The 17,493-nt window shown below is 38.3% G+C and overlaps 1 protein-coding gene across 4 annotated transcripts in view; it reads left to right on the top strand.

Moving 5' to 3' along the window:
* The first annotated feature begins 565 nt into the window (after nt 1–565).
* The window catches only part of Arhgap5 (Rho GTPase activating protein 5), a 66,454-nt gene continuing 49,526 nt past the window's right edge, over nt 566–17,493 (top strand). For 2 of the 4 annotated variants that reach the window (XM_021178860.2, XM_021178862.2), the window contains exons 1-2: nt 963–1,101; nt 12,787–16,675. In XM_021178860.2, the coding sequence (XP_021034519.1) occupies nt 12,956–16,675 (3,720 nt within the window). In that variant the 5' untranslated portion in view covers nt 963–1,101; nt 12,787–12,955. Of the gene's footprint in view, nt 587–676; nt 763–962; nt 1,102–12,786; nt 16,676–17,493 lie in introns of those variants that run through there. The other 2 variants (XM_029484965.1, XM_021178861.2) reach the window with 2 other exon arrangements.

The raw sequence follows: 17,493 nt of genomic DNA on the forward strand, positions 1-17,493 counted from the left end.
ACACACACACACACACACACACACACACACACACACAGAGGCAAGTCTCTGCGACGGAGCTCAGGCACATTCTTTCCTTTGCATTCTTCAGTGCCCAGAGACCTAAGACTCCAAGGGATTTATGGAGGAGCGTTCGGCGCCCAAGCCATGCCTTGCAACGGCTAACACAACACTGAGTTCCTTTGCAGGACTCCGAGTTACCGCCAAATACCGAAGGAAGGCAAGGGAGAGGGGTAGGGGAAGGCTCAGCGACCATGCTCGGCGTGAGACGCCTGAAGCGTGGAGGATGGGACGGAGGAGGAGCGGAACGCGGAGAAAGGGGAGAGCGGAGGAAAACCACTCACGCCAATGGGTAACAGGGAAAAGGTGAGAAGGAAGGGAGTAGGAGCGGGAGCCAATGGGTGGGAGAGGCGGAGAAAGGGGGAGGGGCAGAAGCCAATGGGAAGCGGGCCTGGAGCGGGGACGCGGCCCCGCGCGCTCGCGCGCCCCCTCCCTCCGGCGCGGCAGCTCGCGCCTCTCTCGGCTCCCGGGAGACGAGGGCAGGGGCGGGGCCGAACCGGGATCGCGGCTCGGGAGGCGTCTGGAGGTGAGCGCCGCGGGGCGGGGGAATTCTGGGGCGGGCGGCGCGGGCACGCACTCACGCGCGCCCCCGTGCTGCCCGCGCCGCCCCCGGCCGGGTGTGTGTGGCTTCGCTCGCTCGCTCGGCCGCGCGCGCGCGCGCGTGCGTGCGTTCCGGCGGTGCGCGCCGGGAGAGATGCTGAGGTAAAGTTCGGGAGAGAGAGAGGGAGAGATCCGTCAGCGCGAGGAGCCCGAGTGGCCGCCATTACTGAGCCCAGCGCGACGGCGGGCGCGGGGGAAGGGGGGAGGGTCGGGGCTGCCGCTGCCGGCGGGCGGGCGGGTGACCGGGCAGCGCGAGCCGCGGGGCTCGGGCTTTCGGGGCGTGTGTGTCGGCGAGGGCGCGGGGAGCGCGCCGGCCGCGAGAGGCGAGCCGAGAGTGGAGGAGGCGGCGGCGGCGGGAGCGCTCCCCAGGAATGTCGCTGCCGCCGCCACCGCCGCGGCCGCTGCCGTTGAGGAGGCGACGGAGGAGACCGGCGTTGTTAGGTAGGACCTCGGAGAGCCGGCTGCGCGGGGCCTGCCTCTCCCCTCCCGCCGGGGACCCTCGGTCGCCGCCGCCGCCGCCGCCGGTTGTAACCAGTTGAAGGGGCTGGGGCTGGGCGGCTGGGTCCTCGCAGGCCGGGCCGCGGGGATACGGTCGGCTGAAGGGCAGAGAGGCCGGAGAGGGGGCCGCTTTCTCCACAGGTGACCGGGCCGGGGGCGGCGGAGGCCTGCTGGTCGCCGAGCTCGTGCCGGCCCCGCCAGGCGTCCTCTCCCCGCGCCGCCACCTTCACTTGTCCGGGGCTTGGAGGGTTGCGCGGGGAAGGAAGGTGGCGGGGTCGGCCGGCCGGCTGGGCTGCTGCTGCCGCTAACGAGTTCCACCTGGAAGGGGGAGCGCGGTGGGCGCGGATCCGCAGACCCAGGACCGCGGCTTGCAAACTTAACCGCCTTTCCGGGGGATCGGCCCTTTCACTTTTTTCTTATCTCCTCGGCTCCTCCCTAGGTTCGCCAGCACGTTCCCAGCTGCTAAAGCTTCGGGGTAAGGGAGTGAGAAGTTGCACTGCGCAACCCAAACACGGGACTCCTTCCTGTCGTTTGACTGCTCCCAGGGTTGGGGCTTGGATCCCGAGTTTTTGCTGGAATAACCTCTAAAAATTTCCCTCGGTTCCCAAGCAAAGAAAAGTATCGGGGTGGGGGTGGGGAGCAGCTCGGGAGCGCGCGTGCACTTATCCACACATAAATACACTCCCTCACACCCTCCCTCTCCAGCGCTATTGGAAATGCAAGTGAGGTGCAAGCTCTGGAGAAGCTGAGGCTGCAGGGAGCTAGAAAGTAAGGACAAACTATTAGAACGACTAATAAAATTCCGAGAAAGTTGGAGGGGAGAAGTTCGTACTTTTACCATATGATGGGAATCCAGTTTGGGCCAGTGCTGAGTAAATAACAAGGAAAATATACTAAATCAAAACCAAGATAGTGAGATGAGTGGACTTTCTCAGCCATCTAACCTTATATGTCATCAGCTTATTTTTTCTTTGAGGAAGGTAGAAACCAAGGACATTTTAAAAACTGGTCAAGTAATGAAACATTTTTTTCTCTGTTTACTAGTGTTTGTGCATGTTGCCTTCGGCAGGTGTGTGAGGTGGGGATTGCCCTTTTTACTTAAATTCAAAACCAATATCCAATTTGAACAGGATATTAGGGATTGTTTACCAGCTTTGAGGAGATCCCTTACTTCATGGAAGAGTTCTCTCAATCTCCATCTAAGACAGTTCTTCCGGCAACCATTACATCCAGATGTGACTATTCCGGAAAAATACTTTGGTATAAATATAGACTTCACCAGAATGTTTGGAAATATTTTACTGTCAGTTCCAGTTTATTTGGATGCTACTCCTTTTCAGTATTTTTACATACTAAAACTAGTAGTTTAAAGTAACCTGCAGCTTCCAGAAAAATGTTGCTTTAATTTTAAATTTCTCATTTTGTGCCTTTTAAAAAATCCTTTGTAATTGACCTATATTTTACCTGTCTATAGAATGTAGAGCAGAGGAAGAAAGTCATAACTGTGGGTCACAAAAGCCTGATAAGGCATTGGGGAGGTTTATAGAAATTGTGGATTTAAAGGTGAGGTGTATGTGCTTATTAAAGAACCATAGCTATTGATCTGATTGGTTCAAAGCAGAATCCAACAGTATAGACAATTAGTTAACTATTGATTTGGCTGTCTTCTTTGGCTACATTCTTTAACTCAAATCAGCATGCCTTATTTTAGCGCATTGGTAATGGGCTTGGTTACATGTGGATAGAAAACGCTGTCACAGAATTGTGCTTATTGGTTTTTTTATCTTTGTCCATTTAAACTGTATAGGTGATTAGATTTTTTTTTTTTTTCTTCTCATGGTGCTGGACATTGAAACAGGATGTTGCTTGGTGCTCTACCTCCAAGCTACATCTCCAGTCTCTTTCAAAATTGATTCAGTGTCTTAATATTGCAATTCTCTTACATGGTATTTACATTGACTATTTTTGTCCCATCTCTCCTCTTTTTTAAAAAGGCAGATTTAACACATTTTTTGGTGATAAAAATTTTTCACCTTGAAGGTTAAGGCTTTATATGAAATAAAATGCTGTATTTGCCTTTCAGAGGGTATTGGAAGTTATGGCTTAACTTTTGAATAATAGTTTTATATATATATATACACACACAGAGAGAGAGAGAGAGAGAGAGAGAGAGAGAGAGAGAGAGAGAGAGAGAGGCACACACTCTGCTGTTGTAGAATTGAACCAGGCCCTTGAACATACTAGGCAATCATTTTTACTTTACCAACATCCTCAGTTGTTGAAGAAAACAGTTTCATGAATACTGTACTAAACTTTCCTACAATTTATTTGGATACATAGTTTTTTCTTTGCAAATCAAGAAAGCACTGTGGTTAATTGAAGAAGTAGTCTATAGTGTTATTTCATGTTTGGAATAATCATTAAGTACAAGAAAGAAATGTGTCTAAAAGAATACTGAAGAAAGTTTAGTAAAGTCATATATTTTTCATTTGACAATTTCTGTAATGAGCCATTTAAGTGCAAGGTTTTGTTGATTTTATCAAACTAGGGGGAAATGTTTGTGTGTGTTGGGTTGGTGTACAATACTTATCTAGCATGTATATAGTACAGGGCCCTTGTTACATTTCCTAGTACTGCAAACAAACTAGAATGGAACATTAGAATTAAAACAAAAGTCAGACATAAGAATTTAAAATACATCCTTTAACTGAGTTTCAAGCTCTGCTCCTTAGGTCCCTGGAGTCTTCCCCTAGATGCCATGAGACTTCCTTTGATAACTCACCCTCCCAAAACCAAGGCAGTTTTTGTTTTTTTACCTATGGAAGTCTGCACTAAGAAGTGTTAAAGTCTCTGATGTATTGTTCATTATATTTATTTAGCACTTAATAACATACTGTGGAGATAAAGAGATGGATTAGAGAGTAGAAAGTAGTTCAGACTTAAGTTTGAGAGGTAGTAACTTTAGAGGACTAAGTAGATAAAGGTGCTGTGAGGTCCAGGAAAGAGAACAGAGCTGACCTGTGTGCACGGGCTCGATTGCTCGCTTCCTCCCCCCCCCCACCCCATTTGTTTTTTTGTTTTTTTTGTTTTTTATAACCCCTAGTGTTCTGTAAGCAATCTCCATGAGTCTGTGCTATAAAATAGTAACTTTTCATCTGACCCTTAGAATTAGAGCTATTACTTAGGAAAAGTTAGGTGTAACTTTTATTTCAGGGTTAAAATATGACTTAAGAGTCATCACTTAAGTTTTTCTCAAGCTTTTTTATCATGCAGAGTTAATTGCTAACATTGGTTTTACTTTTTTCCCTTAACCTCTGATTAATCTTTTTATCCTTAGCAGATTTATTTTTATTGAATATCTAGGCACTTTGAGCAATACAAGAAAGTGTGTATTAACTATAGCCTTAACTCCTATCAGAGCTTATAGTTGTTTGTTTGTTTTAAAATTGAGGTGCCCCACCTCCAACATGTGTGCCTGTATATACACACATGTGCATGTGGGTGCTCTTGGAGGCCAGAAGAGGGCATCAGCTCTCCTGGAGCTAGAATGGTGGTGCACTTACTAACTGTTGAGCCATGTCTCCATCCTCCAGAGCTTATAGTTTTGGGGTGGGGTGGGGAGAATTTGAGATGTGGAACAATGTAAAAATAGTTAAATGTGAGGCTAATACAGAGCAGGTTAATTTGGCTACAGGATAGTACTTTACTGATTTAAAATTTGTTATAAAGGGCTGGAGATTGGACTCTGCAGTAAGATTGTTGGCTACTCTTCTTAAGGATCCAGATTCTACTCCAAGCACCCATACTGTGGCTAAAGACTATCAGTAACTCCAGTTCCAGGGGAACCTAATGACCTTTTATGGGCTTAATGGGCATTGAATTCACGGAGCACACAGACATAATATACAGGCAAAGTACTTGTACACATTAAGTAAAACAAAACAAAATCCATATAATGTGGTATAAAGAAATTTCTATAATAGAGGTACTTTTTGAAAGTAGTTAAGATAGTGAGGAGGAAAAAACAAAAGATGTTGAAGTAGTAATGTTTAGGGACCAAAAGTATGTGGGAACGTGTAAGCCAGATTGGCAAGAGAGAAGAAATGCAAGGTAAAAGTTTAAGAGCATCAGTTAGTACTTTATGAGTAAGTTGAAATATTAATACAAATGCAAGGGTAATAAAGAGATCATGGAGAAATAAAAACTGTCTATTCTCACTGTATTTGACATTGAACAGCCCTGAGAGTTGGACTATAGTTCTTAGCTTCTGGTTTGGTATAGTTTGTCCATTTTCTTGTTGAGTATGCCCTTTTACTGATGAAAAATTCTGTGCTTATTATTTGTATGTTTTCCTTTTCAAAGCCAAGGTAACACTTTTTAAGTGTTGGCCATTTAAGGCACTGGTGTATAGGATTCTTCAGATATTTTTAGGAATACCTAGTGGTCTTAAATTTTTCTGACCTTTTTGTTCTTGTTACTCATCTTGTCTTTACCTCATTTTATTACCAAGTTTCCTGTCTTGGAGATAACACTACAGACTCAGGTGATATCACCATCTGTTGCTAAAACTGATTAGCTTTTCATTGAGAAACATTGACTCATTTATTTCATATTAGACATATGTGCCACTAAGTTCTCTGTCTAGCATTGTTCTTTTCAGTTTTGATGGTTCAGGTGCTTAGCATACAGTAGCTATTCATTTTTGTAGGCTTTGTATCCCATCACATTGTCTTGTATTCTACTTTTAGACTCTTCTGTTTCCTTTTACAAGCTCTACCTCCTGTTTGTTCTTTTATAGGATATATTTTAAATCTAGGCATATTCCTCTACTTTCCAATATGGTTGCTGTGCTCAATTCACTCTTCATTAATCATACATCTGGAATGGCTTCTCTTTGAAAACCAAACCCTATCAAATCTTTTTTGTTCACAAAACTCTTCATCTGAGGACTAGAGAAGTGGCACAGTGGAGAAGAGAAAGCACTAGCTACTCCTGGGTTTGATTCACAGCATACACATGGCTGATTTTACTCAACCTGACACCCACTTTGGGCTTCCACAGACACCAGGTATATGTGTGGTGCACATATATACATGTAAGCAAAATAAAAACACATAGCATACAAAATAAAAATCATCTAAAATTTGTAAACTGTGGCCTTTGTCTGACCATTTATTTCTCTGTAATACCCTTTTATATTACAAAATAACTGTCAAAGCTATCAGAATAATATTTTAAAATATATGAACACAATATGAAATGCAAATACCCGTGTGTCTAAATGACATTGTAATATATCAAGATCATTTTATTCTTAAGTCAAGTAATATGACAGACACTAGATGGTATGTGCAACCCATTATAGAAAAAAGTTTTCCAAACCTTGATCTAGTAGAGCATATTTGAATTCATAACTGCATTTTTAAACTCCATGATACATATCACATTGCTTCTATCTTTTTAGAGCTATAAAGAGGAGTGGTAGTATGGAGTTTTTGTTTGTTTTAAAGACAAATCTGGTATATACCAGGCTGGCTTCCAAGTTGCTGTTTAGCCAAAGGTGACCTTGAATTTCTGATCCTCCTACCTTTGCCTTGTGTGATTGTGTTGTGATAACAGGCACAAATCATGGTGCTTGTTTATTTTTTAGACTTACTAAGGCAGGCTCTTTTCGTACAGGCTGATCCAGAACTTAATATATAGACAAGACTGGATGTGCCTTCTCCCTTATCTTCCCAGATGATGGAGTCGTAGGCATGAGTTACCTTGACCAGCAAGGTTTGTGTGTGTGTGTGTGTGTGTGTGTGTGTATCTATAGTGTGAAAAATGTTTCTTAGCCTCTTGACACCCCTTTTTAAATGTCCAGTGTTTTAAAACTCTATACTTCTTCCTGTTGCTGCTATTCTCATCTTTAAAAAGAAAATTATGGAACTAGGACCACTGAGATGGCTCAGTGTTTATAAATATGTTTGCTGTCAAGCCTGATGACCTGAGTTATCATGGTGTAAAGAGAATTGACTCCTGCAAGTTTTCCTCTCATCTATAGACACACCTGTACATATGCCCACACACATACAAAATGAATATGTTTAAAACATTGGAAAACCTAGGTTACAATCATTTAATGAAAATCATGGGTCCTTTTCTGTGTAGCACTACAAATAAAGAAAGCAATTAAAAGTATTCTCTTCTCCTATTTCTTAGTTTTTCAAAGAGGGTGAGCATACATATTCATAATACTGTCTTCAGTGAACTTCCTTATAGTACCTTTGGACCTTCCTTATAGTGCCTTTAGATTTTCTAAGTCTCTGGCATAAGGTTAAGCAGGTAGTGGCTAAACATAGATACAGGTCGTTCTCTTAAGTTGATAGAAATGAGATGGCCTTTGATACTTTTATTTCCACTGAATAAGGAAATAGACTAGTATAAATTTGGGATAGCTTTCTCATAAAGGCATAGGGGAAAAAGCATGTTGATGAGTGAAAGATCGATGAAAGTTAGATTAAGTAGTAAGGTCTGCCATTACTCTGCTTGGGAATAGTCTAGCTGGTTTAAAAATGCCTTTCATCAATAAAATCCCCTCCCAGCAAATTTGAAATATCAAAAGATAGAAATGGATAAAAGAATTACTTTTATTGAATAGTGTTAGGAAGCCCAGAGTTCCTGCTTGGATCCCTCACTATCTACCTCCTAGAAGTACTTTACTGTTTATCAGTCTGTAGTGTTATGTAAGTGATCAAACTATAGGGTTTAGGAAGATGCTGGACATTTTAGATTAGAGTATTCTCATTAGACTTCATAGGTTTATAGCAGTGTGTAGATTTCTATTAATTATGCCAACAAATGTGGCATCAGGATTATATAATGGTTTTAGAGCTCTGTATACTGAGCCTGGGGATTGATTCATTTATTAATTGCTAAATATTATTTTACTCCCCGTTTCTATAAGGTAATCTGGGAACTAGGAGATTGGGTAAAAACAGAAAATTCTAAAACTTTCAGTTTAGTCACTACATAATTGTTAAAAAAATTTTAAAAGATTCTCTCTATAACTTGACTATAATTTAATCTAAAGACAAATTCATAAAATTGATTTCTTATAGTATACTATAATTTCTTTATAATATAAACTTATGATTTATATTACATCTAAAGATTGTGTTTTTGTGGCAGAAATCTTGGTTCAGTGGTAAAATTTTAAAAATCAAAATGGCATGATTGATTTTCATTATTACATTGTTGAATTACTTAGCTACCTTACATATGCTATAATGTTACCTGGTTTTGCTTATGACATTGATAAGTTTGTCATCAAGAATTAGCAACATTAACAGGAAAAATATTTCAGGTTTACACTAATTTTTTAGTATGAAGTTTTTTCCTTATGTTATTCTGGAAAAGTTCACTTTAGCTTATTGAATATAGAATGATCTTTGTGTTAGGTCTGTCTTTGGAAATGTTTGGTTACATGGGATATTTAAGATTGAGCAAGTAATTATAAAGTTATTTCTGTATAATCAGGTCTTAGAAATATAATTTCATAATAAATACTGTGGCTTGTAAAAAGATACTTAAAGTCAGTTATTTTAGGACTATATTATTTTTAGATTTTTAAATTTATTTTTAATTTTATGTGTATCTGTGCTTTGCCTGCATGTTTGTATGTGCATCATATGCATGCATTGCTGTGGAGACCAGAAGAGGATGTTGGAACTCCTAGAACTGGAGTGTTAGATGGTTGTAAGCTGCCATGTGGGTACTGGGAGTGGAACTTAAGTCCCCTTAAGAGCAGCAAATATTCTTAACTGCTGAATCATCTTTCTAGTCCCTTTGTCTCTCTTTTAAAAATTAGTTTTAACATTTATAAATAAAAATATATGCTTATTCTGGCCATATACATTATTATGAATCATAATTTACTTTGATTCAAATACCTTCATTTTTAGAAAAGTTTTCAGCTTAATATTAAGACTTATAAATCTGTTTTGTGGAGTACTGTTAGGCTTGTTATATTAGTGTGATGGATATAGATTTGTGCCCTTTTTGGCTCTTAAATCTGGAGTGAAATGGGAGAGAGGTAGAGTTAATGACATACAATACTTATGTTAGTTATGCACTAGTTTTGGGAATACTGGAGAAAGTACAAAGAAGGAATGTATTAAGCATATTGTGTGCCTCACTGTGACTGAAACAGAATGAGAATTTGGGAAAGTAGCTCAGAGATGTATGAGAACATTGTAGTATACAGGAATTAGAGTGGTAGGACATTAAAGATTTGGCTTTTCCTTTTAAAAGTACTGGAAAGTTTTTAACAGAAGAATGGCTAGCTCTAGTTTATATTTTAGCAAGATCCTGGCTGTTCTGATATCAAAAGACCAGAGAAAGGGAATAGTAATTATGCAAGGAAATGAAGTTAAAATCATTTACCAAACATGATGGTGAATAGAATCCGGGTTTTAGTAGTAAAGATGGGCAGGAACTGGTAAGTTTTGTGTGTGTGTGTGTGTGTGTGTGTTTGTGTGTGTGTGTGTGTGTGCGCACGCGCACATTTAAGGGTAGAGATATTAAGGACAAAGCAAAACTATAAAGGCATAAATATTTTTTTAAAAAAAATCATACTTTTTATAAATAGATGCAACAATTTTATGAAAGGGGACAAAAGTTTTATTAAAGATTAGCGTTTATAGATTTATGTTTGTTAACTGACAGTAGTTCTGTGTATATGAGATATAATGTGGCATTTTAGCACGTGTGATAAGTGGTTGGATTGGAGAAATTGGCATATCTTTTGATATCAGAACAGCCCATGCAGTTTGTCTCTTAGTCTCAGGCCAAGTCCACTATGCACCTAACTACCACTGTCCCTTGTAGTCATTCTGTGGTCCTTGCATTTTCAGTATGCTAGACTGTCAACTTGTAACAGGCTGTATCTTCACCAATGACCTTTCCTGGCCTCAGGCAGTGTCAAGCCACAGCTTCTGTATATGATTCTTTTGGTACTAGGGTTTCTACTGCAACTGAGATGTAACCTTGACCAGTACCCTCTCCTGGCCTCTCTTCAGGGATCTTTGATGTTGCCATACAGTGCCAAGACTCAACTGCTCTCTGTAACCTCTTCATGCCTTCAGAACCACACCATATGGGAGTCTTACATACTGCCAAGTTCTGCTTTCAGCTTCAGATTTAGGCTTCACCCCTCACCCCTAGCTATGTGCTGGCTCTGCGAACTGCTTCCCCGATTTCACCTCAGTGATGCTCCTCTCTTACAAATTGCTAATTTTTCAGCCTCAGCCTACCAACATTGGTTGTCTTACTTAAAGCAACAATTTTAGGTTAGTTACATAGATTCTTAAAGTGTTACAGGAATAGTCTTTGAGAGACTGAAGTCTAAGTATTGAAACTGAGTCCTCTGAAACATCACAAGCCAGGCATTCAACCTGCAGTTTTATCCACATATCTTCCAAGCTTCAACAACAGTTTGTTAAACTCTAAGCATTCTACCTTTTTTAGCCAAAAGCTCCCAAATGAGCCACAGTCTTCTGCCAAAACAACATGGTCAGGCTCATTCTAAGTTTCGTTCTCTGTTACTGTGATAAAACATTGACTAAAACAAACTTGAGGAGGAAAGGGTTTGTTTGGTGTATAGTTACAGTTCATCATTGAGGGAAGTCAGCACAGGAACCATGAAGGAAAGTGCCATAGTGGGTTATTTTCCCTGGCTTGGCTTAGCTACCTTATATAGTTCATGCCCACCTGCCCGGGAATGGCGCTGCCCACTGTAGGTAAGGCACTCCTTCTTTCCAAGTGTGTCAAGTAAACAACCAAAATTAGCCATTACACCTCTCTACTAGTTACTTTAAAATATTTGTTTTCAATTCTGATTAGTCTGCAGTGATTTAGAACATTAGAAGTTATCTCTACTGTCCAACTGTACTTCAGTACCCATTGTCCATCCACTCTTCATTATTCAGTCCCTTCACACTTTACCCAGGCTCTAGTCAATAGCATTCTAGTCTCTAAAAATATTTTAGGTTAAATTGAATTCCTAAGATTTTTTTTTCATTTTTCTAGGTTTCTTGTGTAGCTTTTTAATTTGTAGAAAGTCACTGCATGTTATTAAACTTTATTTAAAAGACAATGCAGAGTATGAATGGCCTAGTAAATTTTTAGAAAACTTAGTTCTAGGAAATGGTTTTATTTTTAAAAAGAGTTCTAGGAAAGTTTCACACAAATATCTATAGTATCAATTTCTATAAAGTTAAATATAATATCATTATTTTCTATAAAGTTAATTGGCACTCTTGACATAACTTTCTTGTTATAAACCCTAAGCTTCTAAGATGAGTTTAAAGAAATGTGAGAGCCCTCACTGCGAGCTATTAAAAGCAGCACTATGAGTGAGTATGTAAAATTGATCCAAACCATGTAATTTCATGCAGGCCATTACCACTACTACTACCACCATTACTATTTCTTGCTTTCATCATAAGTAAAATAAATTGGCTCAATGTTAGGAGAGTAAGTTACTGTGTATGAAAGTAAAATTTCACAAGAAAGGAGCTATATGCATAATTGTCCTAGTAACATATTAGTGCTGATCATAATTGAAAGAGAATTTCAAATTGAATTTAAATAACATGTACATAGTAGAAAAGCAGGCTTCCAATTATTAATTTATTAGAGGTTTTTGTTCTTGCCCTTAAAAAAAATACCAAAATTGCTTTGATTAATTAATTAAATCAAGTTGTCTACCACTAAGCTGCATTCACTAGCCCAAGTCTAAACTCTTAGAAAGTCATAGTGTCCAGCGTTAGATTTATGAGTTACATTGTATTTGGATAAACATATATAATAGATATTACTAAAGATGTGAGTATTTTGGTGGAGATCAGGGTTTAGTTGAAAGTTTTCAATAGTATTAACAACTCCTTCCCTTTACCTCTCATCCTTTTCTATTCTGCTGTCTCAATTTTGGGAGGATCATATCTAGTAAATTTCACATGAGTGTTGAAACTTACCAAAAACAAACAACCAAACAAAAACTCCTAAAATAAAAATCCTGGGGAAATACACTTTGAGGAATTCTGTTATCTAAAGTCAGTTATTTTATGCTTTTTACAGCATGAGGCTGGAGATTACAGCTGTTTTAGAGTACTTGCTTAGAGCATGCTAGCACTAGGGCCCTTGATTCTACCCTTGACACAGTATAAAACAAAATAGAGTAAAAGCTGTAAGTTAGTTGATAAAGCAGTGCATTTTAGTTATCCTTTATTTACAAAGTCTTAAGGCAAGAAAATTAAAGGAGTAGGAAAGATTAGTTATTTTTCTCAAATCCGTAAGAAGGAGTAATTAGAAGCAGAACCCTCATTTGGTTACTAGAGGCTTTAGGAATTCATTTTAATGCTTGTGAGCCATTAGATTTATAGCAGTTACTGTTAGATTTACCTTAAAATTTGAGGCCATGTGCATTTATAAAAGTAAATTATAAGTTGTTTATATGATTTCTTTATATATATGCAACATTATTAGAATTATTAGTTTACGTAAACTTTGTTATTAACATTTTTACTTTGTGTATTTCCACATGTGTAACTCATGTAAGTTTTTCGTTTTTTTTCCCCTTTCTAGGAAGATGATCCATATGATCTCGAAGAAGACCTTTCTTTGGCAATGAGGGAACTACAAAGAACCAAATATAATTCTGAAATTCAGGATCTGTATTTTGAGATGGTTTTATTTTCAGAATGAAAAGTATATATGGTTATCTTTATGAATGTAAAGACATGAGAAAAGAGTTATGATGGCAAAAAACAAAGAGCCTCGACCCCCATCTTATACTGTCAGTGTAGTTGGACTCTCTGGGACTGAAAAAGACAAAGGAAACTGTGGAGTTGGAAAATCTTGTTTGTGCAATAGATTTGTACGTTCAAAAGCAGATGAATATTATCCAGAGCATACTTCTGTGCTTAGCACCATTGACTTTGGAGGCCGAGTAGTAAACAATGATCACTTTTTATACTGGGGTGACATAACACAAAATGGTGAAGATGGTGTAGAATGCAAAATTCATGTCATTGAACAAACAGAGTTCATTGATGACCAGACTTTCTTGCCTCATCGAAGTACAAATTTGCAACCATATATAAAACGTGCAGCTGCCTCAAAATTGCAGTCAGCAGAAAAACTAATGTACATTTGTACTGATCAGCTAGGCTTGGAGCAAGACTTTGAACAGAAGCAAATGCCTGAAGGGAAACTCAATGTAGATGGATTTTTATTGTGTATTGATGTGAGTCAAGGATGTAATAGGAAGTTTGATGATCAACTTAAATTTGTGAATAACCTTTTTGTCCAGCTATCAAAATCCAAAAAGCCTGTGATAATAGCAGCAACTAAATGTGATGAATGTGTGGACCATTACCTTAGAGAAGTTCAAGCCTTTGCCTCAAACAAAAAGAACCTTCTAGTAGTGGAAACATCAGCACGATTTAATGTCAACATTGAGACATGTTTCACTGCTTTGGTACAAATGTTGGATAAAACTCGTGGCAAACCTAAAATTATTCCCTATCTGGATGCTTATAAAACACAGAGACAACTTGTTGTCACAGCAACAGACAAGTTTGAAAAACTTGTACAGACTGTGAGAGATTATCATGCAACTTGGAAAACTGTTAGTAATAAATTAAAAAATCATCCTGATTATGAAGAATATATCAACTTAGAGGGAACAAGAAAGGCCAGAAATACATTCTCAAAGCATATAGAGCAACTCAAACAGGAACATATAAGAAAAAGGAGAGAAGAATATATAAGTACCTTACCAAGGGCTTTTAATACTCTCTTGCCAGATCTAGAAGAGATTGAACATTTGAATTGGTTGGAAGCTTTGAAGTTAATGGAAAAGAGAGCAGATTTCCAGTTATGTTTTGTGGTGCTAGAAAAAACACCTTGGGATGAAACTGACCATATAGACAAAATTAATGATAGACGGATCCCATTCGACCTTCTGAGCACTTTAGAAGCAGAAAAAGTCTATCAAAACCATGTACAACATCTGATATCAGAGAAAAGAAGAATAGAAATGAAGGAGAAATTCAAGAAGACTTTAGAAAAAATTCAGTTCATTTCACCGGGGCAGCCATGGGAGGAAGTTATGTGTTTTGTCATGGAGGATGAAGCATTCAAATATATCACTGAGGCTGATAGCAAAGAAGTATATGGTAGACATCAGCGAGAGATAGTAGAAAAAGCCAAAGAAGAGTTTCAGGAAATGCTTTTTGAACATTCTGAACTTTTTTATGATTTAGATCTTAATGCAACACCAAGTTCTGATAAAATGAGTGAAATTCATACAGTTCTAAGTGAAGAACCTAGATATAAAGCTTTACAGAAACTTGCACCTGATAGAGAATCTCTTCTACTTAAGCATATAGGATTTGTTTATCATCCCACTAAAGAAACATGCCTCAGTGGCCAATATTGTACAGACATTAAAGTGGAAAATTTACTTGCCACTAGTCTATTAGAGATGGATCATAACCGCGTACGCTTGTATCATGATAGTACCAATATAGACAAAGTTAATCTTTTCATTTTAGGGAAAGATGGCCTTGCCCAGGAACTAGCAAATGAGATAAGGACTCAATCCACTGATGATGAGTATGCCTTAGATGGAAAAATTTATGAACTTGATCTTCGGCCTGTTGATGCCAAATCGCCTTACATTTTGAGTCAGCTATGGACTGCAGCCTTTAAACCACATGGGTGCTTCTGTGTATTCAATTCCATCGAGTCACTGAGTTTTATTGGAGAATTTATTGGAAAAATAAGAACCGAAGCATCTCAGATCAGAAAAGATAAATATATGACTAATCTTCCATTTACATTAATTCTTGCTAATCAGAGGGATTCCATTAGTAAAAATCTACCAATTCTCAGGCACCAGGGTCAGCAGTTGGCCAACAAATTGCAGTGTCCTTTTGTAGACGTACCTACTGGTACATATCCTCGTAAATTTAATGAATCACAAATAAAGCAAGCTCTAAGAGGAGTATTGGAATCAGTTAAACACAATTTAGATGTGGTGAGCCCAGTTCCTATCAATAAGGATGTGTCAGAAGCTGACTTGAGAATTGTCATGTGTGCCATGTGTGGCGATCCATTTAGTGTGGATCTTATTCTTTCACCTTTCCTTGACTCTCATTCTTGCAGTGCTGCTCAAGCTGGACAGAATAATTCTTTAATGCTTGACAAAATTATTGGTGAAAAAAGGAGGCGAATACAGATCACAATATTGTCATACCACTCCTCAATTGGAGTAAGAAAAGATGAACTGGTTCATGGGTATATATTAGTTTATTCTGCAAAAAGGAAAGCATCAATGGGAATGCTTCGTGCATTTCTATCAGAAGTTCAAGATACTATTCCTGTACAACTGGTGGCAGTTACCGACAGTCAAGCTGATTTCTTTGAAAATGAGGCTATCAAGGAGTTAATGACTGAAGGAGAACACATTGCAACTGAGATAACTGCTAAATTTACAGCATTATATTCTTTATCTCAGTATCATAGGCAAACTGAGGTTTTCACTTTGTTTTTCAGTGATGTTCTAGAGAAAAAAAATATGATAGAAAATTCCTATTTGTCTGATAATACAAGGGAATCCACTCATCAGAGTGAAGATGTTTTTCTACCGTCTCCAAGAGACTGTTTTCCCTATAACAACTACCCTGATTCAGATGATGACACAGAAGCACCACCTCCTTATAGTCCAATTGGAGATGATGTACAGTTGCTTCCAACACCTAGTGATCGTTCCAGATACAGGTTAGATTTGGAAGGAAACGAATATCCTGTTCATAGCACTCCAAATTGTCACGATCATGAACGTAACCATAAAGTGCCTCCACCTATTAAACCTAAACCAGTTGTACCTAAAACAAATGTGAAAAAACTGGATCCAAACCTTTTAAAAACAATTGAAGCTGGTATTGGTAAAAATCCAAGAAAACAGACTTCCCGGGTGCCTTTGGCACATCCTGAAGATATGGATTCTTCAGATAACTATGCGGAACCCCTTGACACAATTTTCAAGCAGAAGGGCTATTCTGATGAGATTTATGTTGTCCCAGATGATAGTCAGAATCGAATTATTAAAATTCGAAACTCATTTGTAAATAACACTCAAGGAGATGAAGAAAATGGGTTTTCTGATAGGACCTCAAAAGGTCATGGGGAACGTAGGCCTTCAAAATACAAATATAAATCTAAAACCTTGTTTAGTAAAGCCAAGTCATACTACAGAAGAACACACTCAGATGCAAGTGATGATGAGGCTTTCACTACTTCTAAAACAAAAAGAAAAGGAAGGCATCGTGGAAGTGAAGAAGATCCACTACTGTCTCCTGTTGAAACTTGGAAAGGTGGTATTGATAATCCTGCAATCACATCTGACCAGGAGGTAGATGATAAGAAGATAAAGAAGAAAACCCACAAAGTAAAGGAAGATAAAAAGGTAAGTTTATATTTACATTTATAAAAGTTCTTCTCCCTTTTGCTTTAAAAGGAAAAAATATATATTTAAATAATGAGTTTTGATGTTAATAACTTAAAAAATCACTAAATTTGGTATCTCTTTTAATTTTTAAAATTCTAAAATATTTGGTAGGGACAGATTTGTTTTTGTTGTTTTAGTGCATTTTATTTCTTGATGCTTTACTTGGAGTAGAAGGCTGAATTTATATTCTTCAGCATGAAAATTATGAATGGAGGTTTATTTTGTCCTTTACATTTTCAATAACTTTATCTAATGGTATCAGATTTGTATTAAAGTTGTATTTAATGCTTTCTACATCTTTTTTCACAGTAGTATTTAGGAACTTCTATTACTGTTTGACTTGATTACACATAAGCCTTCATCAAGGATTTTATGGTTATTCAGATAATATTCAGTATATATTTATTCCAGTGTATTGAATGTTACATCAGTTAAATTTTATGGTTTTAATAAATTATTGTGAAGTTCCTACAACTGAGTGGTATTTATCAGAACCAATTAAAAATAATGATATTTTGAATAACTGTATTCTAGTTAGATTTTCAGTGTGTAGTAAACTGCCCATTATAACTTGGATAGTCATTTTAAAAATTTAAGCTATGGTATTTATTTTCCTAATTCTGTAGCCAAAACATTTAAACTGTTTTTTCATCTAGCCCAGACATGTAACATATACTCTTATGACCTCATACTAACAGTAAATATCTCTGGCATCTTACACATACAATCTTTTTATCATTAGTCCTGTCTACAGTTCTTTTTTTTTTTTTTTTTTT

The sequence above is a fragment of the Mus caroli genome, chromosome 12 (assembly GCF_900094665.2).
Source record: "Mus caroli chromosome 12, CAROLI_EIJ_v1.1, whole genome shotgun sequence".
Classification (NCBI taxonomy): Eukaryota; Metazoa; Chordata; class Mammalia; order Rodentia; family Muridae; genus Mus; species Mus caroli.